The sequence below is a fragment of the Canis aureus genome, chromosome 27 (genome assembly GCF_053574225.1).
Source record: "Canis aureus isolate CA01 chromosome 27, VMU_Caureus_v.1.0, whole genome shotgun sequence".
Taxonomy (NCBI): Eukaryota; Metazoa; Chordata; class Mammalia; order Carnivora; family Canidae; genus Canis; species Canis aureus.
Window position 1 is genome coordinate 36,212,181 of NC_135637.1, and position 22,468 is coordinate 36,234,648.

The following is a 22,468-nucleotide window of genomic DNA, read 5'->3' on the forward strand; positions in this document are numbered from 1 at the left end:
TCTAAAAGTGTCTGATAACTGAGGAATAGCAGATATGGGAGGAAGGAGGATTTCTAATCAAGAAAGGAACCTCTTTTGATACCTAATATGATTGATCCCTCTTGACCTTGCAAGTTTTTACTGTCACCTCTATTACAGTGTGGGTCACTTTCTCTGCTATCATTGTTCTCACAAACAGGGAATAGGGTGTTGGCCACCTTCCATTTTTGAGAAAAGACATGCCCTCTTAATGCCACACTTGGTCTGTGAGGATACCACTGGGCCAGACAGCAGCAGCTGGAGCAGCACGTGCAGACCTGCCTTCACTCTGAAAGTTCTATCATGACCCATCACCACGGTGATGTGATGATGCTCACCTTTAATTCCAACTGTCACTCTCTGAGCCAATCAAGTGCAGTTTTGTAGCAGGTGAGACGCTCCCTACAATGGGAAATCTGAAATGCTGTTTTAAAGGTATGTTCATTCTGATTTTCTGAATTCTGTTCTCTCAAGTTGGCTTGCTGACTGGTTCAGAAACTCTTCTTCTTCTTCTTCTTTTTTTTTTTTTTTTTGCATTTTCATTTCCACCGTCCCATTTGTCCACATTGTAAGATGAATGTATTTTTCTGGTTTTCCTGCATTACTTAATTTTGATTGTTTGATGAAGCTGGCTTCCTTATATATCTTCTACATTTAAAAGAATGTCTACTTCTATATGTCAACTTTGTCCATATTCTTATAAAGAACACACTCAGGAAACACACCACACTGCTCTTATGGATCACCTGGCAACATATGACGGGGAAAGGTCAGCTCTTCTCAGTGTAGATGTCAAAATCTGAAAGCAAATGTGAGCAGTCTAAATCCAGACATCTTCAGATGGAAGGAAACTGGGATTCCCTGTGGTATTTTCAGGGGTTGATGTGGATGCTTTCAGTGGCTGTCTGAGCAATGCCTTGGAGTGAATGAGAAGGGACCTGGCCATCGGGGAGGTGGAGTGAACATCTGTAGGCGAGTCATGGATGGTTGGATGGTCCTCAAAGAGAGTCCTGGGATGGAGTCTCGAGGCCGTGCATAGGCAGGGGACTGTCTAAGAGGAGACAGGAGCCTGTCCCCTGCCCTGACAGGGTCTAGAGAGGATGAAGAGAGCTGGGAGTAGAGAGAAGGTGTGAAGGAGGGAAGAAGGAAGGAGCAGGGAGGCACTCCCTCCAGCCAGGGTAGCTACATTTACCCTTGGACAGGCTTTATTCCAGGTCCCTAGACCATACCTTAGATCAAATGCAGAACAGTCAGCATCATGAGTTTAATTCCTGTCCATGATCCATCACACAACAGTGTGGCCACTCTGGAAAGTTCCCTCATTTCCCTATCTATCAAAGCCTACATTGTAAACCATGAGTTATCCCCCTGCTTCCCCTCCTGATGGTGCTACTATGGGCATTCCAGCAGCGGGTTGTCACGTGGCCTCCATGAGCTCTAGAGCGTCATTTCCATATGAAGGCTAAAGAGGGAACTTCCATCCTTCCATGCTGTGGAGCCATCTGAGTCCCCTGTCTAGATCCACCCAAGACCAGACCTCTAACTCATTCTGTAGCCATTTGAGTGCTGCATACCTACAAAGCAATTGTGAAGCATCCAACCTTCACTGTGCCCAGGGCTCTACTTGCAGTCAATCCCATTTCGCCTCCTAACAGCACTCCAGTGAGTAGGTGGTATGGACACTTCCACATCTCAGAACAGGGAACCGAGGCACATTGGGCTTTCTGGAACTCTGTCAGGTACGTGCACCTTCTAAGTAGGATGAGAACCCAGGACATAAGGCCTGCTCATGGTGCTTTGCTGCGTTGCTTTTTTGTTTTTTTAAACTTTTATTTATTTATGATAGTCACACACACACACAGAGAGGCAGAGACACAGGCAGAGGGAGAAGCCGGCTCCATGCACCGGAAGCCGGACGTGGGATTCGATCCTGGATCCCCAGGATCGCACCCTGGGCCAAAGGCAGGCGCTAAACCGCTGCGCCACCCAGGGATCCCTGCTGCGTTGCTTTAATGTCTCTGATAAATCGGGGTATTTGCCCACAAAACCTGTCTATGGGGGTGGTTCAGTGCACACCTCAATGCAAAGTCTTCCTAAGTCCAAGTTGGAGGCATGACACTCCATGGGGCAACAGTTGTGTAGGGGGAATAGAAGGCTGAAACAAGAGTCAATTTGGACTAATTCCCCATGGACTTCTGCCCACAAGATGCCAACACTGCTTTCTATTGCTATGCATTTCCCAGGAACCTGTGGGGAGGATGAGACAGAAGCTGCCCAGTCCACTTCGAGAAAGAAGAGATTTAAGAAAGTGCGCTTCTCTCTGCACAACCGGGTATACCCGATCAGTGACACAGAAGAAGGTATTGTGAGAATTTACTCATTAAGTGGATTTAAGAATAATTCTTTCACTAGTGACATACAAATAGCAGAACAGTACAAAATGCAGTGACACATTTTTCCATGACTTCAAATGTACAAATTTAACTGTTTCAAGTCGATCACCTTACTATAACCATGGAAGTCAACATGCATTTCCAAGTGTAATCTGGGCACCCATGTTCGCGACAGCAGTCTTCCTAAGAGCTAGAGATAGGCACAACCCCCCAATCCAGCATGGGATGAAAGGACACCTAAAATGTGATATGCACACAGGACAGAATGTAACTCAGCCATAAAAAAACCCCAAATGGCTCAATATGCTACAAAACGGATAGATCTTGAATAACCAATATGCTGTTTGAAAGAAGGCATAGGGAGAAAGAAGTAAATTACTTGACCCCACTTAAGGGATCAAATTACAGTAGGCAAACCCATAGACCCAGAAAATCAACACTCGGATGGCTGGAGGCAGGAGGTGAGGGGAGGAGGAACATTCATCTCTTTATGGGGACAGAGATTCCTTAGGATGGAAAGGTTTGGATGTAGATCAGATGGCAGTGCTAAGTACACAGCACCATGACTGTAAACAGGGCTGCGGAGCATTACTTACTTATGAATAATAGCATCAACAACGTCTATTTCATCACACAAAAATAACCATCCAAAGGAATAGAGGACACGTACGTAGCAGTATGTGTGAAGGCATGGAAGCTGAACTGGTCCTCTGACAGGTGAAGAAGTGGGAAGGTGGCTGGCCTTTACAGTGGGAAGGATGACTCAGGGGACACAGTCATGAAATGCAGAATGCATCGAATGTTTTGCATTTTGAGACTGACAATTGCTCACTATATAGATCCATTAAGCTTGAAAGCAAAGTCCAGATTCCTTTTCCTTCTTGCTCATCTGCTCTTCATTTCTTTGTCCATCGAGGAAGTTAGCCCAACAGCAGGTCGGGTCTTGCTTGCTCACTGTTCACACCTGAGCACCGTGTCCCCGTGTTCACCTCAAGCAAAACTCCCTAGGCCATTCCTGGGCAGCAAAACCTATTTCCTGACAGATACCCTGTGTCCTTAGATCCCACGGAGGGACCAGCCGAGGACCTTCCCACGGACGAGGCAGAGGAACGTGCCTCATCTCTCCCTGAGGTAAGCTTGCCTCTCTTTCTCTGAGAAGGAAGGTTGCTTCATTGGTTTCTACTTCAAGGAACACAGGACCAAATTTGGATAATACACCTGAGGGATGAGACAAGCAGTCTCCTTTGTGGGGAGAATGGTGAATGAAAGACTATTGCCAATGACAGCAGACACAAAAAGGGGGGTATAACAGGGCAGCCTGCCTTACAAATTCTGTGGCATACAGCACCCTCAACAGCAGAAAGTACTTCCCTCTCAAAAAGAATTTTGGATCAGTTGATCAGATTGGATTTCAGAGATCTGTTATTGAAAGCTCAAGCATCTTTAACAGGGTCCTCTTTCACCGGAGCGGGGGAACACTGACCCAACCTTTGTGCTCCACCCAGTCTCCTTCAGTTCTCACCAAACAAAAGAGCTCTGCAAACAGGGTACATGATGGTGTGATCCTCACTGTTTTTCTCTTTTCTCCAATCGCAGGTGGATGCTGAGACTATCCAAAACTGTATGTATTTTAAAGTAACATTTTTGGCAGTGAAATCTCGTGTCAATAGAAGTGTGGCCTCTGATCCCGGATTCCTCCTGGGAATGAGGGTCCGGGTGTGGTGAGAGAAAACTGTCCACTAAAGCTGTGAGACCATGTTGTACAGGGCCTGGAGGAACTATGGCATGTAGGAGGTGATGGTTTGTGTGCATGTGTGTCAAAGGGCGTCTGTGTCCACACTAGCGAGTATGTGTGTGTCTGTGTATCTATGTGGTATGTGAACGTGAGTGTGTGATTTCCCAGGAGGTATTCCCACACTTGCAGCACAATCGAGGGGTCAGCTTTCCAAAGTCATCTCATCACTGTGACACCCCTTACATGCTCATCCCTCCCTCACCACAGCTATATCTGGAGGATGCTTCCATTTACTTTCCTGAGAAGGAGATGGGGCAGAGATGAATGACCCAAACCCTTGACCCCCCCACGTTGACAGCCAAGGTGGGAACCCAGGGGTTGGTCCGAATGTGGCTCTGGGCTATTGATGCTCACTAATCACTCAGTCATGGTGTCATTAGCTCTCAAAGTAGGCAGCAAAGGAGATCCAGCAACTGGGTCCTTCTCTCAAAACACCGATTCTACCAAAGCCCCCTACACGGCCCAACATTACCCAGAGGCCTCCATGGTCATGTAAACAAGGGCAGCTATAGGTGTACATATCAATGATTTGGGCCTGTCACTGGTGTTGAGTGCATATAGGAAAGGCCACATATTCCTGGAGAGCCCACAGATCCTGGACAGGGTGAGGCCCCATAGAGGGGAGCGCAGTCCGTACTTCCTAGCCACCCACATGCACACACTTGACTCCTGTCCTCATCCTTCCAAACTCCCTGACAAGTTCCCAGGCAGCCCCTCCAGCATCCTCACGCTGGCTCTGTGTCCTCCTAGCTCCAGTTGAGTCCCTGACTCAGGAAATTCCCAACTCAGAGGCGGAAGAAGAAACCTCAGCTCTCTCAGGTAAAGTCATTTTCTGCATAGGAAATGCAATTGATGCTTTCTTTCCATTTCCAAGGAATTAATTTCCTTGGCACTGCCAGTTAGTCCCGAGTTTCAATCACCCACTGATACCAAATTTAGAGGGGCTTTTAGAACCATCACCATTGGTTACACAACAAATGGCATCAAGCATTTTCTAGGAGTTGCTTTTCCTTCATGTCACATAGCTTGTTTGCTGAACAAAATGGAGCTATGAGATCTGACATTCAAATTTGGAGCCTTTCCTGCAGGTCACATTTACTACTTTTTTGTGATCTTTGACTCGAGGACTGTACTCCAAGTCACTTGCTAATGTCACCAAGAGAACAAAAGTCATGTGCAGATGTGCACAGAGGGATGTGATCCTCATAGTGTTTCCCTTTCACTAACTGCAGGAGGAGGGAGACCAAGATGGTTTCTTTATCAGACACTTCTCGAGGAGGAATGTGACTGATGCACAAGGTGGGTCTTTCCCCTCTGCTTTGGCCTGGAGAGCCTCCCTGATCCTGGGTTCCTACTGCGATGGAGGGTGGGGTGGTGGGAAAAAATGACTGTCCAGTAAAAAAAAAGGTTGACTATGTTCTACAGACTCTGGAAGCAAGCAGGTCATTTAGGTATTGTGGCTTGTGTGTATGACGGCTGGGGGTTGGTCCTATGTGAGTGGATGGGACGTGACTGTGCCGGTCAGTGCGTTGAGTGTGTGTGTTCCTTCACGAGACATTTCCCAATTTATGCAAATCAACCCTAGTGTCCAGTGATCAAAAGTAAACCTCACCCCCACCGGGCACACTGCTTAGGATGCCACATTCCTCCCCTCACCACAGCTGCACCTGGAGGTTTGCTTAGTATTCCCTTTCCTCAGAGGGGGATGAGTCAGTAACAAAGGGCACAATATCAGTCCTAGCTGGGGATGTGTCTCATGCAGGGTCCAAGCAGAGAAGATTCAGGAAGATATTTCAGAGTATTTCCTAAGAGCTTCATTATCCTTAAAAATAATGCTTTCAACTTATAAGCCCACACTGAAGTGTGAGGGGCAAATAGGAGCTCAAAGTAAAGCTTTGTCATTAACTTGGTGCCCAACACCAAGTTGTTGCAAATCGCCTACATGGCCTGGGCCAGGGCCAGGTAAAAGTATGCCAGTGCTCATGACAGGTGCCCCCACACCCAGTCACACACTTGCCACTGGCTGGGTGGCTCCTGAGTGAAGGGATCCCCAGTGACCTGAAGGACACCGGCATTTTGCAGAGAAAAGGACTGGAAAGAAATAGGATGTAGGCCTTGTTAAAATGCAGGGATGTCGGTTGGTTGAAAGCTTATATACTTAATTTTCCTTATGATGAATGATTAATGAACAATTATAAAACTCAGCGGAGGTTTCCTTGGATTGAATGAGCCTGCAGCAAAGTGTCTTTGAATCAATTCCCATCTTATGGATGAGCTGAGATGCAGGTAGGAACGGTGCCTGTTGAACCGGAGCAAAGCAACGGTCTTGAAGAGGTCCGCAACGCAGTGGAGCTTTGCTGAACTTCAAAGCGGCGCCGGGCTCACAGGACTCTGTCCGTAACAGGCCCTGTGCGTTTGGGGTGTACCCTCTTTCAGACAGACTATTTCATAAGGATTCGATTCCCTGTAGGAAGGAGTCAGAGGCAGTGTTTCTACGCACTTTCCTGCTCCTCTCCTCGGACCTCCTTCCTCCAGCAAAGATCGCCTGGCATCAGCTCGGTCCATCTTGATGACCTCCCTGCCTAATAACATACAAAGCCTCAAATTATCTACATCCTCAGGAGCATTGCTGTGGGGTTCACTTTCAGGATGCCTTTTCATTCTGTTCCCTGTTGAAGAGGGTATCCTTTCCCCATCCTGTGGTCTCCTCAAGGATTAACAAGGCATGAACGAGTGAATTTATTCTGGAACTCTCTATTCTGCTGCAGTGTGTCCCTACTTTTATGCCAGCACCGTGCTGCTTGCCTAGTACAGCTGTCTCAGGTACTTTGAAATCTGCAATAACCAAGCCACCACCTTCTTCTTGTTTCTCAACAACGTTTTGGCTATTTGTGTTCCTTTGTGGTCACATTTGCATTTTAGCAGGTTTTCCATTTTTTTAACGTGACATTGTGACTGAAGGCTGTGACATCGCCTCTGGGGGCCATTTATCCTAGAAACGAGGTGTTCACCTCAGCCTTTTAGTGTTCAGTGGGCTCACATAGTGCCTGGCACCTGTGTGTGTGACCAGGACAACCTACACGTGGATGTTGCTAACGGGCCAGCAGTTAAAGCAGGAGGAATGAGCAGGGGTTATGTCTTGCTCGTTGTTGGACGCTAGTGCTCTGCAGTCCAAGGGGAGTCTGTCTATACTCCATCTGTCACAATCATTACCTCGATAACTACATGAAAACGATTACAGAAAATAAACCCTCCAATGCTCACTCACCCTAGCCACATGTCAGGGGTCTCCATAACTGGTGGAATTTCACATGCCACATTTGGAGGGGAACAGTGTAAAGGGCGAGTAGAATGGACATGATGAAGTGGATTCCACAGCTGCTTGGTCTCACTGCAAAATTCGAAACTGTGATCTCTGCCCCGTTGAAGGTCTCTGACTCCCCTAAGCACAGTGCACATCTGAGAACACACCAGAAAGGTCAGCCAGGTAGATGCCGCATGACCCGCAGAGAACTCAACTAGAGTAGGATGAATGGGTGAGCCCCTCCCTCCAATAACAGGATTGCTCATGCTTGTGTTCCTACAGATTTGTGTCTGGAGAGCATAGACGGCTCCAGCAGTGGGGAGGAAGACTCGGCAGGTAGGGAACAGGGCTCAGGTAGGGAACAGTGGCAGAGGGCTCCTGGGAACCTGGGGTTGCATCTCCTACTCTGGAGAATGCAGAGGGTGGGCAAGAAATCAAAAATGAAAGGGAAATACTGGCTAACAATCTGATTCGTTCATCTCCTATTTTACTGACGTCATAGGACCAGAAATTGTGTCCAGGGGCCTTCGGTGTGTGCCGCATTTCTAATCCCCCTCCCTGGGTTTGCTGTCTTATGATCTATCCCATACAATGTGCACTTCCCACCCTTCTCTGCTGCCAAACGTCAAAGCTTGGTTTTGTTGCCCAGCACCACTCAGCAGTCGTGTGGCAGAGATTGGGTATCGTTCTTGTCATTGCCCTATGATGGACATGACCTGGGTGCCAGAGCAACCCTCTCCCAAATCTGAGAACCAGGAAACTAAGTTGTCATGTGAGCTCAGAGGTGGATGAGAAGGAAACTCTGTCCCGTGTAAGATACATGACGTGTAATGGACCTTCATGCTCCTGACCCATTTCCCATACCTTAAAGTCGACTCCCAGAGTTGGAGATGTTAAGGGGCATCTCCCCTACGGTCACTACATACATGCCTGGGTTGCTTAGGTCATGCCAGCTTCACCACACAAACCAGTCTGTCATAAACATGCTTCCATGAGTGAGAGGCCACATACTGAAGACCTGGAGATGCTCCTTGGCCACAAGGCACCTACCGGCCTGTGTGAAGGTGTGGCTGGGCCCGCTTCTCTCTCTCTCTCTCTCTCTCTCTCTCTCTCTCTCTCTCACACACACACACACACACACACACACACACACACACAGTCTTTCCCAAGCATCCCTCGGACCTGTCACCGAGAACGGCCGAGGCTGAGGACAGAACATATGCTAGCAGGGCTACAGGGTCACTGTTCTTCTCACCATCCAATTCTCCAGCCTCACAGCATAGGCCTTGTCCCCCTACACCCTCCTGATGCCCACCCCGTCACCTGTCCTCAGACCTGCACCAGGGCCCTACCACCCTACCCTCCCTGTAAGGTTCAGCGCCAGGCCTGGCTGGCACCATGTGTTCAGTGGGCTACCCTATTGGATATTTTCCAGCACTTCACTTGAAAATTCAGGGGGAATTTTGAAAATTGACTACCCTCTCATTTCCACTTCTGCTCTATAACACTTCTGGGAACAGATGAGGTTGCTTAAGGCGGGCTCGTGTGCCAAGAAAGACCATCTTGTCCCAAGAGCAAACACTGGATATGTGGACACGTGTGGCACCGTCTCATTCAAGTTCCCCAGCCATCCCAGACCAAGATAGTTTCTCCTCACACAGAGGGTTCAGGGGATTGACTGAGTGGGTGCCAGTATATCTCCTGCCAGTCCTTGGCTACCAATATTTAAGAACAATATGATTGTTGGAGGATGGAAAGGGGAAGGAAATGGAGAGTTGCTAGGAAAGGAGGAAGGGGAGTAGGGAGAGAGAAAGGTCATGTCCTGGTCACACTGTCACAGGGACAGTACCTCCCAGAGGAGGGACAGGATGACACACACATCATTCCTAGGCATGGAGAGAACCTACGGGTGGGACACGCAGCTGGGAGACGAGAGACCCACTTCCACCCTGTAGACATGAAGGGACTAAGTGCAGGGAGGCCCCAGGGCTGAGGATCCATCATCTTGAGGTCAGAGTCCCTCATCCCAAGAGGAGCAAGCCATGGGTTCTCACCCCTGCTAAGTTTCCATTTCCTTTCCCATGGCCATGCCAACCTCATTGCTGCCCTGCGCACTGGAAGACAACTCCACGGATACCGGGGATTCACGTGAAAGGAGCAACACTGTGCCTGTAATTAATTCTTCTCCTCCACTCTCTCTTTCACCTCCTCGCTCTGCTGCTCATAAGCACTTGTTCCTAGCTCTTCCCCAGCTCCCACCTTGATGATGCCCACCCTGAAGACCATTGTCTGCTGCAGGCATTGGGTCTTGGCACCTGCTCCGTCTATGGAATGATGCTACAGCCCTCGTTACCCCTCTTTCAGCATCACACTGACCCTTCACCACTGAGTCTGGGGATCAGACCTGAACAGCCCAGCAGGGAGTGGGGCTGGGGTCAGCAGGATGGAGTCCACCCTGTAGGAGAAGCCTAGGGAAGGGTACCTGCTGGGTGACCCCACTCAGTGTCCCCACTCCCTGCTTGGTTATCTGTGGTCATGCTCGATTCTGCCTCCCTTTCAGCTCTCAAGAAGCATCCCTTCCACGGACATCAGGGAAGCAGCGAGGGAAGAAATATTTAAGTTGGAAGAAAAGGAGGAACTAGGAACAAGGTGAGTTTGGCAGAAATAGAGGAAGCAACACAGGCACATGTTCTCTATCACCTCCCTGACCTACTTGTTGGCACCTCAGGAAAACCACCCAAAAAGCCTGGGTGCTGCCCTTCTGGGCTGAGCAATAAGAGGAGACAAGAGGAAGGCCATGATCCCTACAGGCGCTGAAGGATGACCTGAGTACATCTTACAGGGAATGGGACTCAACCCATAGAGGCCCTGAGGGGGCTGAGCCATGACCAGCAGAAGCTGCTGAACCTGGAGGGACAGGACTCAAGAATGTCTGTGCACTGCGCCCCTGTAGCAGAGGGCCCCCAGAGTTGTGCACCCCCTTGTTGTGCAGGACCCAGCCCTGCCCTTCCTACTGCTAATGGCAGCAGACAGGTTGCCCCAGAACATCATTAGTTGGGGTGGTGGCCTGATCCCACACTTCAGGTGTCTGAGGAATGAGTGAACATCACACAGAGCCCCAGGGCCATGCGAGCAGCACAACTCAACTCGACTAGGGGTGCATCCCTGGGGCACAGAGCAGACCCGGGCATCAAGCAGGGACATGTGGATTGCCACTCAATTGGGAGCTGCCCATCTCCCGGGGTCTCCTGAGCCTCAGCGAAGCCTTGGAGGATGTTGGGGGGTAACCTCATGCACCATTTCACCATGTGAGTGTGAGGCTCTATCGATTGTTCTCAATCTGCAGGCGGCCATCGGGGTGAAGGACCCGCCGTCCACTCCCAATTTCACCCATGTCCATCCCTCAGTGTGAGCACCGTGCAAAGTCACTTCCTGTGCGAGACCAGAGCACATCATCCCTGCCAGGCTGCCTGCAATGCTCATGGGCACAAAGTCTCCTCCACGAAATGGGCAGGTTGAGGGCTCCCCGAGACAGTGGGAAAGGCACAGCTAAGCAGGAGGAGGACCCGGCAGTCACAGTGGGCCACAGTCAGGGAAGGGGCCCCCGGGACACTGGGGATATAGCCTTCATTTAGCCCCGGGGGCCTGGAGGCTTCACTTTGCTCATGCCACACATGCGTCTTGCAGGCAACCTCCACCCCCAAATCCTCAGAAGGCAGGTCCAACAAGAAACCCTAGACTCCTAGGTAGAGCTGCCCCAAACAGCACAGCACTCCATCTCCTACAACTGCCCCTGATGTTTCCCGCAGCAGCACAGCAGGACAGTCTGACCTCATCCCAGAAGCTCCAGATTCGCCTGAGGTCCTCAGAGACGGCAAGCCACGAGATGCCTCGGCCTAGGTATGCAGCTTCGGTGGGGACTCAGAGGCTGGAAAGGCGTGAACTGGATGCACCTGGACAGAAGGAGAAGAAACACGCCTGGAGGATCTGTTCCCCTGGACGTGACATGGCAGGCCTCCACAACAAAAGACCTTTGTGCTTCTCACAAGCAGAATGGATCCCCGAGGACATGACAAAGGGACCCTCGGAGATGGACACCACACCCAGAGCGGGGGGTCCTCATCACTGCTGATGATGGACACTCTGAAAAGGAAGCAATGATACAGGCTGTCAGGCATGCATTTTTGGGGTGAGACTGGCCACCTGGAACTGCGTTCAGCAAGCAGCCCTCCTGGCTTTCCGCCTGTCTGCTGGAGGGGCTGTTCCTCCTCCAGCTCTCCGGTCCTCCCCTGGGGGGACCTGTCCTCGCAGTGAGCGGCGGCCTGGCTCCCATGGTCGAGGGCCAACCTGTTTGCAGGGTGGCCACTAAACGCCTCCCGTCTGGGACACATGTCTGCCTGCCTTGATTCCAGAGGCTGTCCCAGGATCCTTCTCATAACCATCACTTACCTATCCCGATACAAGCTGGTATTTTGGCAACTAGTAAAAAAGATCACTGGCTAACTCATCGGTTGGGAAAAGAGCGTGCAATACAGTGGAAGCTGCTGGACAACAAGTCTTGTCTGACCCCACACCCCCGTTGGAAAGTCCCGAGTCTCTGACAGTTTGGGTAACTCCTCACCCTTACTTTCCTTATTTTCTTTGACAATGTCACAGCAGGGAAAATACTATCATTTTCAATGTTTATTAATGTATTCCTCACACAATTTTAATGATTATTAATAGAACTATGAGTTAATACACTTGATTAATGTGATTGTTTCTGCTTTTATTTGTAAGGCCTTTTAAATAATAAGAATATCCCAAATTGCAAAAAAAAAAAAAAAGGCGGCAGGTGGGGGTGACTGGGTGGCGGTCAGTGAGGTGGGCACTTGGGATGAGCACTGCGTGTTATTCTGTATGTTGGCAAATTGAACACCAATAAAAAATAAATTTATTATGAAAAAAATAAAAAAAATAAAACCCTTAAAATAAATAGATAGATAAAACTCAAGCAAGCAAACGAAAAGCTGATTGGGAGGAGAAAAAAAGTAAACAATCTTGTGGAGCCAAAGACTTATTAATGTACATGGAAAGAGGACAAAGATTTAGTTTCTAACTCCAAGTATCAAAATACCTTCTCCATGAGGCAGTCCTGAAATTTTATTTTATAATCTTGATCTTTGTGGTATTTCAAGAGATGACATCTCTTAACTTTAAGAATGTCACAGAAGATTAATCCCATTTACACAAGATGAGTACTTCTCTGAGCAGTCGGTTTTCAACCTCAAGTCTTTTGGGTAGCTGAACCAACCCATAATTAAAGCGGTCTTTTCTCTGACATCGTAACTTTAGTTTTCACATGAATAATCCCATAAAGTTGCTTAGCTCCACTTGGGGGGACAGACACCGTAGAAAAGCCAAACTCAATGCCAGATACCATCCTTGTTACATTGGACTATTTTGAAGGTTAGAGTTATCAGTACTGGTAGGAGAGAGGACTAGGAGTAGGGTCGGGCTGTCCATTGGGGTGTAAGGAGCCCTGGGGCCAATTTCACTTAGTGACCACCCCAGAGAGGGGTGATGTAGAGAAGGCTCGTTCAAATTATCCTTGAAGTGATAAAGATTGGGGATGTCACAAGAAGACTAAAATTATCCTAGGGGATGGACTTTGAGGGTAGTATACAACTCTCTCAGCTTCTATTTGAAGCAAAATGGTCTGCCCCTGGCCCCCAACAATAGAGAACCAGTGCCTTGGTGTGTTGGTACAGTGCAGCTTTGAGCAGCACACATGCGCATTATACATTTAGGGAAGAGCATGCTAACTACCTTGGATGTTTCGGGAGATGCCAGCACTATGTGCTCAGCCCACTGGATCTCATGCCACTAGACACCAGGGGTGGGATCTACATGTCTCACAGGGTCAGGGGACAAGGTGCTAGTCCAACTAGCAGACTCCTTTCAGCTCCAAATGAAAATTATGGAACTGAGATACTGTTTCAATTCTGCTGTTTCAATTCACATTTCTCTTTAGAGATCACTCTAATGACTTTAAGATGCCTTGAAAGCCTAGAGCAGTATATTCTTAAATTCAGGGGTTATGAGAGGTTGATTGGTCTTTTGTCCGAGTTTAAGTCCCAGTGTGCAGCCAGTCCTCTAGGGATTCCAGTTCTGGTAATGGGTGTAGTGCATCTGTAGGTGGGCTCTGAAAAATATGCTGCTAAGAACGGACTGTCTACCCTGAACTGATTCATTTCATATGTTTTTAAAGATACTATTTGTTTGAGACAGAGAACAAGAGAGAGAGAGAGAGACCTTGAGCACAGAGGGGGAGAGAGAAGTAGACTCCCCACTGAGCAGGAAGCCTGACTCAGGGCTTGATGACCCATGATATTATGACCGGAGCCACCCAGGCTCCTCTAGTTTCAGATCTTTACCAACAGGTAATCTCATTATCATTAAAAGCCAGCTGCGTCCTTGATCATGTGGTATGGGAGATGAAAGCCCGTCCCCTCCTAATTCTAACCAATGTGTCATTCTCACGATTTAGGTGGTCAAGAGAAGAAAGGGAACGAACTTTTTCTGAGTGTCCACTAAGAGCCCATCTCTGTGCCAGGAATGTTATATATGATACCTTGTTCCACCTAATTTAATTATCGTGATTTTTAACCATAGTCCACATATAAGAAAACAGAGGCTCAGAGATATTAAGTAAATCATATAGAGTCATAGTGGGCAGGTGACAACAACAGGATTTGAAACCATGTTTGGCTGACTCCAAGACCATGACTTTATGGATAAATAGCAATGACTTCTCAGGAGTCCCTAGCAAATGCTACCAAGGAATTATAAGAAGGGGTCCTAGCTTTGCTAACTGAGAGGACCAATGAGAAAAACAACAGGCTTTTAGCATCTCTTAGCATCATTCTTGGCTCCCGTGCCCGACTGATACTGTTGGTGCCTTTTGTTGTTTCAGTGGTGTTGTTTCCACGATCCATTTGAGCCACCCGGGCACCCCAGGATATTTTTCTTTAACCCAGTGTACCTCGGTGCCAAATTCCCAACTTACCTCACTGACCATATATCCTTTACGTCTTTAGCGTGTTTCAGGGCTTTGGTCTGTTTCCCAGCATGATGGTGGGGTCTCTCTTTGGTGGCAAGTTCAACATAAAGATACTAAATGATCAGAGAATAGGGATCAGATGTTATAGAGACAAAACATTTGTTATTTAGTATTCAGTCATTTTCATTCACTTCTAACCCTTAAATGGGAGTGTCTACTTGTTTTCGTCCTGATGTTTTCACATATGATATGCATTTCTTTTCATTTGTTTCCCTCTGTTTCACATTCGGAAACACATACACACACATCCGAGTCACCTAATACCCTTACTGTTGAGTGTGGCCTGATCTAAATCCATGTGATAAAGAATGCCGATGGAAGAATGAGAGGATTCTAACAAAGCTCTCAACACATTCTCCCCCCATTTTGTCTGAATGCATAAAAGTGGTCACGAACAATAGATGGGTCCTACAGAAGGAATCAAGCAGTTCGGTCCACAGACCGTTCATCCACCCAATGACGAAAGTTGTACACGATTTAGAAAGACAGACGTGGTATTGCTTGCTTAGGTAAAACACAGCCACAGTTATGATGGCCCCAAAGAGAACTGCTTGAAGTTAAGGGCCACGAGGCTGCATCAAGGACAACCCAGTGTGACAATCTGTTGCTGGGCTGCAGTGGGCAAGTATACATAACCACCCACTGTGACGCCAGCGCTGCAGGTTTGTGAGGCTCTGCTTATGAATCTCGCCTGACTCTGAAGCTTCTGCCCTCGCTTGGCTCTTCAAAGATCAGGAGTATCAGGAACTGAGGTGAAGACTGACTTCTGCTTTTTGCCTGCAGCCCTGTACAATACCTGGACATAAAATAGTCATTATCATTATTTCTGCTTTATTTGCATGTTATGGTCTCTGCTGAGAGATGCCTTTACTGCTTACTTCATAGAGAAATCGGGGATTGTCCTACTGTCCTACTGCAACAATCTTGGTTGCTGCTCAAAAAACCAATAATATATTTACCTCCTTAGCCCTCCCTTTCTTTTATCCTTTTTTTTCTTTTCTTTTCTCCTTTGTGTCAAACGAAGACACATTCTGTAGCTTGCCCATGATTCAAGCCTCCTACTGTGTTCTTGGGTCCTGCTGTCCCCTGTCCCATTCTAGGAGCCTCTGCCAGCAATTATCCGCTTCCCCTCTATATCTTCTCTATATCTTCGACCTTCCTGTTTCTTCAGTCCTTCATCTGCAAACAAAGTTTGCTCCCTTCCTTCACTAAGCCTTTTCCAATCTCTACCAATGATTTTGTTTCTTTCTACCTTTCACAGCCAAGCCGACTACGTATTTCTTCTTTTTCTCCTTAATTAATTTCTCAAGGTAACAGTATGGCTTCCGTGCAACCACACCAAGGTAGTCACTGTCCTTAGGACCGCCAAAAACTTCACAACGACCAAATGCAAGAAAGGTTCTCTGTAGCAACTGAAACTGCTCAGCTGTTTCATTCCTGAAAATGTTCTTCCCTGCTCCCCATCCTGGTGCTCTCTCCTAAGTGGCCTTCCTAGGAACTCCTCCATCTATGGTTCTGCCCTTCCCCAAGGTTGCCACTAGCTGGAGTCAGGGTTGGCTTCTTTTACCGGATACGTTCCCCTTGGGTAATCTCGTCTGTTCCTGTGACTTCAATCATTAATGTGAGATGGAGGATTTCCAAATGGATATATCCAGTGTTTCTCCTAAGTCAGGCCCAAATTTTCTTTTCTTTTTTTTTTTTTATTGGTGTTCAATTTACTAACATACAGAATAACCCCCAGTGCCCGTCACCCATTCACTCCCACCCCCCGCCCTCCTCCCCTTCTACCACCCCTAGTTCGTTTCCCAGAGTTAGCAGTCTTTACGTTCTGTCTCCCTTTCTGATATTTCCCACACATTTCTTCTCCCTTCCCTTATATTCCCTTTCACTATTATTTATATTCCCCAAATGAATGAGAACATATAATGTTTGTCCTTCTCCAACTAACTTACTTCACTCAGCATAATACCCTCCAGTTCCATCCACGTTGAAGCAAATGGTGGGTATTTGTCATTTCTAATGGCTGAGTAATATTCCATTGTATACATAAACCACATCTTCTTTATCCATTCATCTTTCGTTGGACACCGAGGCTCCTTCCACAGTTTGGCTATCGTAGGCCCAAATTTTCAAAAATGTTCTGAACTTAACCATGTTCAATGCAGAATTTTTTATATTATCTCCATCTCCAGCCCAAATTTGCTTCCTTATCTATTTTCTCTACCTTGCTAAAAGACTCCTTGATCTCCCCGTCATGCAGACCAGACACTTGGGGGAGTCATCCTAGACTTTTCCCTCATTCCCACAACAAATGATCACGAGTTCGGGGCTCCTAACTTTGTGACAGCCTTTAAGTCTGACCCACCTTCTCCTTTTTCACAGATACAGCCCTAGTTCGGCCTCTTATATCATTTCTTCTCAACACATCTTCAAAAGCCTCCCAAAACACCTCCTCCGTTGGACCACTCATTCATCTTTCACAAGTCTGAGAAGGAGATTTTCTTAAGGCTCTGATCTAATCATATCTTAATGCTCAGAAAGAATTCTTTTTTAATTAATTAATTAATTAATTTATGATAGTCACACACACACACACACACACAGAGAGAGGCAGAGACATAGGCAGAGGGAGAAGCAGGCTCCATGCACCAGGAGCCCGACGTGGGATTCGATCCCGGGTCTCCAGGATCGCGCCCTGGGCCAAAGGCAGGCGCCAAACCACTGTGCCACCCAGGGATCCCGCTCAGAAAGAATTCTAATTCCACATATGAGAAAGGTCATATGATATTCGTCTTTTTCTGTCTGCATAGTTCACATTGCTTATGGCCTTGAGGTCCATTCAAGTTGTCACAAAGGGCAAACTTTCATCCATTCTGATATTTGTAGCTGCCTCCTACAGGACACCTCTTAGTCACTTGGCTCTGAAGGTCAAGGAAGCTTGTGCTCTTGATCCCATGAAACTCTTATAACAAAGAACACCCAGAAAGGAGCTCATAGCCCTGTCTGGGGTCTGATTTTTAAAACTGTAACCAGGAGACACCCCTCTAAGATCTAGGTCTGGTGGCTGGTATGGCTTACTCTTGTGGGTCCCCTAGGACTGTAACCAATGGAGAAAGAGTTCTTCAATAGCAACCACCCCCCAGGGCATAGCTAGAGAAAACAGAGTCAGGAGCTCAGTCTTCCTGTAAAGGAGGCGTGTTAGCTAATCGTTGTGACTGCAGCTTGAGGGGCAGGCTTCTAATTAAAAATGCATCTTGGGGCGGACTATAATCCTTTTCAGAGAATTTAGAGGACATATTCTATCATCGCCTTTAACCCTCTGGTGTGCTTCACAGTGCCAATATATCCTGGAAGGAAGATTTCTACACACCTGGTCCCTGGTTTATGCAGCTGCCACAGGGGATACCCCTTGATTGCCTGTCACTGGTAGCCTGGGGGGCTTGTATTCCTGAGTTCCACAGGACTATGGTAATTGGAAGGACAGTTTTTAGCAGGCTACCACCCCAAAGGCACTGCACAGACAGCATACTCGGGCAAATTCCCAGTCTTTCTGAGCAGGAGGCCTCTTTTCTTGTCCTAGATCTTTGGCCTGAGGGGTAGGTCTTAGGTCTGACACACATCTAGTGGTCAATAGAGCTGCTAAAAAGGAACGCAGGTTGTTGAATGACCTACAGTATTCATTCATGAATGAATGAATGAACATAGTAAGAATGTCACCTGAAGATGGAAAATATAGGAAACTATGGAATAGAAGACACAGAGCTGAATAATACAAAACTGAGCTGAAAAATACACTAGAGGGTTTCAACAGAAAATTATAGATAGGGCAGAAGATCAATTAACTTGAAGATAAGACAGGGAGCTCACCTAATCAGAACAGCAAAGGAGAAGGAATGAAAAAAAAAAGTGAAGATAGCCTTATAAACTTGTGGATAGCATAAAATGGACTAACATTTGCATCATAGGGCTTCCCAAAGTAAAAAGAGAGAAAGGGACAGAAATCTTATTTGAAAAAATAATGGCTGAAATACTAAATTCCCTAACCAGGAGAAAAAAAACAGACATCCAGATCTAGGAAGCACAGAGGGTTTCAAATTAGGGGATCCCAAAGAAATAAACACCAAGACACATAATAATTAAAATGTTAAATTTAAAGACAAGAAGAAACCATTAAAAGTACCAAGAAAAAAATAATTCGTTACATACAATAGAACACACCCCTCTCCCTGCGCCCCCCCCCCCCGCCATAAGAGTATCAGGTATTTTTCAGCAGAAACTTTGCAGACCAGAGGGAGTAACACAATACATTCGAACGGCTGAAAGAGAAAACCTTCTGACCGACACTAGTCTACTTGGCAAAGTTATCATTCAGAAGTGAAGGAGAGAGACTTTTCTAAACAAGCAAAAGCTAAAGGACTTTCTCACCATTAATACAGCCTTACAAAGGATGTTAAAGAAAAAAAAAAGCAGAAACAACCCAAGAGATGCTAAAGAGATTTCTTTCAATTGAAAAGAAAGGGTGCTAATTAGTGTTTAGAACACATATGAAGAATAGTTCTCACTGGAAAGGTGCATATGTGGTAAAAGACAAATAATAAAAATAACTGATTACAATTAAGTAAGGGATACACAAAAGAAAAACATGTAAAATGTGACATCAGGAACATAAAACATGGGGGGAAATAATGTTGAGCTTTACAATGGGATCAAACTTAAGTTGTTATCAACTTAAATAGACTGTTATAGAAGTTGCTTCACGATAGCCATAAAGGAAAAACCTATAGGAAATATGCAAAAGATGAAAAGAAAGAAATACAAGCATACCACTAAAATAAATCAAAGCACAAAGGAAGAGAGCAAGAGAGGAAGAAAGGAAGAGATCAAGACTATACAAACAGCCAGAAAACAATTAATAAAATAGCACTAAGCCTATAATACATAATCAATAACTAGTCAAAATGTAAATAGACTCAATTCCCCAATCAAAAGACAGAGTGGCGAAATGGATTAAAGAACAAAATCTACCAGGCACCTGGGTAGCAAAGTCAGTTAAGCATCTGATTTTTGGTTTAAGCTCAGGTCATGATCTCAGGGATGTGGGATTGAACCCCAAGTCAGGTTACATGCTTGGCACAGAAACTGCTTGAGATTCTCCCTCTCCCTCTGCCCCTCCTGCTCACGCTTGTTTGCTCTTTCTCTAAAATAGGTGAATAAATCTTTAAAAAATAAAATAAAAATTAAGACCTATCTGTATGCTGCTTACAAGAGACTCACTTTATATGTAAGGACACAGAGAGACTAGAAGTGAAGAGGTAGGAAAAGATATTTTGTGCAAATGAAAACCAAAAGAAACGTGGAGGAGTAGCTATACTTATATGGACAAGACAGACTTTAATAAGAGACAAAGATGGGCATCATATAGTGATAAAGGAGCCAATTCAACAAAACATATAACATTTGTAAATATGCACCCAACATAGGAGCACCTAGATATATAAAGCAAATACTAACAGACCTAAGCAGAGAAACAGCAATACAATAATAGCTGGAGACTCTAATTTCGCACTTATGTCAATGCATAGATTATCCAGACAGAAAATCGATATGGAAACACTGGCCATACAGTAGACCAGATACTTAAAAATATTCCATCTAAAAGCATCAGAATACACATTCTTTTCAAGTGTAGGATACTGAACAACAACGGGACAAAGAAGAAATCAAAAGAAAAATAAAAAAAAAATCTTGAGACAAATGAAAATGTAACATACCAAAACTTACGAAATGCAGTTCTAAGGCGAAAGTTTATAACAATGCCTACCTCTAAAAACAAGGACATTTTCAAAAAGCAGCCCAACTTTACACCTAAAGGAACTTGAGAAAGAAGAATAAATAAGCCCAAAGTTAGAGAAAGGAAGGAAATAAAGATCAGGGAAGAAGTAAAATACAAACTAAAAATACAATGGAAAAGATCGATGAAAGAGCTGGTTCTTTGAAAAGATAAACAAACTCGACAAACCTAGACCTAGACTCACCAACTAAAAGAGAAAAACTCAGAATGAAAGAGGAGATGGAATACTGGATACCACAAAAATACAAAGTATCAAAGAGATTCCTATAAACAATGATGTGCTACACAAACCGGACAACTTGAAAGAAATAGATAAATTCCTAGAGGCATACAACACCCCAACACTGAATAATGGTGAAATAGAAAATCTAAACAGACCAATGATGAGGAAGAAGATGGAATCAATCATCAAAAACCTCCTAACAAACAGAAGTCCAAGATCAGAAGGCTTCATTGCTAAATTCTACCAAACATTCAAAGAATGAATACCAATCCTCTCAAAGTCTTTTAAAAAATAGAGGAGGTGGCTCAGTATTTTATCATGCTCACATCATTGTTCCAGTGAGGCAAGTGTGGGAGAAAAGGAATGACTAAAGGATAGCCAGTCTTATTCCTCAATGTGGATGCACAAGACACACAAAATCCTAACAGGAATTGGGAAAAGGAGAAATGGAAGATTTAAATAATTCTGAATCCAAATAGCCAAGAAAAATAAAGGTATTTCAGAGATCCCAATAACCATCTCAAGTTACCATACAATGTTTTACGACGTGGTAGCTGGAGGACAGGCGTGCTACTTAAAGCAGTGCTTTCCAACACTGGCTGCATATTAGAATCATTATTAGAATCATGGAGCAGCTAAAAGCACGCAGATGCCTACATGCAGAGAATCAGAAAGTCTGCTGTGAGGCTGGGGAGTCAGAGCCCACTCAAGGGGAGTTTAGAAATACTTCCCAGGTGGTTCTAATATATGGCCAGTGCAGAGAAGCACTTTGCTGAGATACAAGAACCTAGGCATTCCTGGCTAAGTGCTGGTGCCAGGGGAAGGGACGCAGGTAAGCTTTCAGCAAAGCAAATGGGCTCAATTTAGCATTTATGAAAGCTAAAGAACTTATCACCCTCTGCCGCTAGCTCACTAGGAGTGTAGGAAGCTGCACACCCCCACCCCCTCACTGCAGGCAACCTTTGGTGTGCCAGGACATCTTTAAGTCTAAGAGCATAAGTGATTCCTAATAGGCAGCCACTAAAACTATTGAAAATGGGGAGTCAGTCAAGTGGCCTGACTGCCAATGTGTGGCTTCGCTCAGTGAAGTCTGATGAAGCTACACGACAAAGATGAGTTGAACGAGAATAGCCAACTCATCTGTAATAGGAAAAGCATTTACATTTGTGGAATGCCCTTACCTTTAGAAAGCACATTTAATCACTGGCCAACATGGACATCTATTACAGCCAAGGCACTATGGGACACACATCTAAATAAGACGGGGTCCAACCCTCAAGGAACTAGGAATGGAGGGGAGAGCACAAGATCTATACCCAACTAGCTGTGATAGACTGGAAGCCCCGAGGCCAACTGACAATGAAACAAAATAGTTCAGAATTTGGTGTGTGGGCTGCAGAGCAGGGAGCCATGAAAGACTCTTCAAATGGCACCACCAAGGTTAGGGTTTCTGATGACAGGGATTAAAGAGCAAGTTTTGAAATAAATTAAATAAATTTGGTTTGGAGACCACAACAATAGTGTAACATAGGCCTTTCCAATTTATAAAATTAACTCTCTGCAGCTCCAGTCACAGGTAGTCAAGTACCAACATCCTTATCTTACCAAAAGGGGACAAAATAAGGAAACTGAGGCAAAACAAGGTCAACTGACTTGCTTAGTTAGACACGGTAGGCACTCCATAATTACATCAGAGGGGAGACTTTTTTTTTTTCTAAGCGCAGTTGCCTGTTTGACAGAGGAATAAGTCAGTTGCAGTGACAGGTTCAGCATCCTTACCTT

At 45.9% G+C, this 22,468-nt stretch overlaps 1 protein-coding gene and 1 long non-coding RNA gene across 14 annotated transcripts in view; one reads left to right on the plus strand and one right to left on the minus strand.

Annotated features, from left to right (window-relative positions):
- LOC144299290 (uncharacterized) overlaps positions 1–11,379 on the minus strand; it is a 32,555-nt gene extending 21,176 nt beyond the window's left edge. The window contains exon 1 of the long non-coding RNA XR_013365998.1: positions 11,342–11,379. This is a non-coding gene — a long non-coding RNA (uncharacterized LOC144299290). The remainder of the gene's footprint in view (positions 1–11,341) is intronic.
- Positions 214–12,250, plus strand: LOC144299271 (uncharacterized). Of its 13 annotated transcripts, none has more exons than XM_077874791.1 (9): positions 214–453; positions 1,674–1,757; positions 2,262–2,378; positions 3,472–3,542; positions 4,008–5,025; positions 5,439–5,505; positions 7,793–7,846; positions 10,071–10,159; positions 11,320–12,250. In XM_077874791.1, the coding sequence occupies exons 2-5, from the start codon at positions 1,694–1,696 to the stop codon at positions 4,134–4,136; spliced, it is 381 nt and encodes a 126-aa protein (XP_077730917.1). In that variant the 5' UTR covers positions 214–453; positions 1,674–1,693; the 3' UTR covers positions 4,137–5,025; positions 5,439–5,505; positions 7,793–7,846; positions 10,071–10,159; positions 11,320–12,250. The 13 variants fall into 13 exon arrangements, 11 of the variants coding, with proteins under 11 accessions (XP_077730917.1, XP_077730916.1, XP_077730919.1 ...); XM_077874790.1 differs by having other exon boundaries at positions 214–408; XM_077874792.1 differs by lacking the exon at positions 214–453 and adding an exon at positions 556–829.
- Positions 12,251–22,468: the final 10,218 nt, after the last annotated feature.

Coding starts and splice junctions, on each gene's coding strand:
- LOC144299271 (XM_077874787.1), top strand. CDS start 2,141: ATGGGGCAACAGTTGTGTAGGGGGAATAGAAGGCTGAAACAAGAGTCA. Junction 2,379..3,471: donor GATCAGTGACACAGAAGAAG/GTATTGTGAGAA, acceptor CTGTGTCCTTAG/ATCCCACGGAGGGACCAGCC. Junction 3,543..4,007: donor GTGCCTCATCTCTCCCTGAG/GTAAGCTTGCCT, acceptor CTCCAATCGCAG/GTGGATGCTGAGACTATCCA.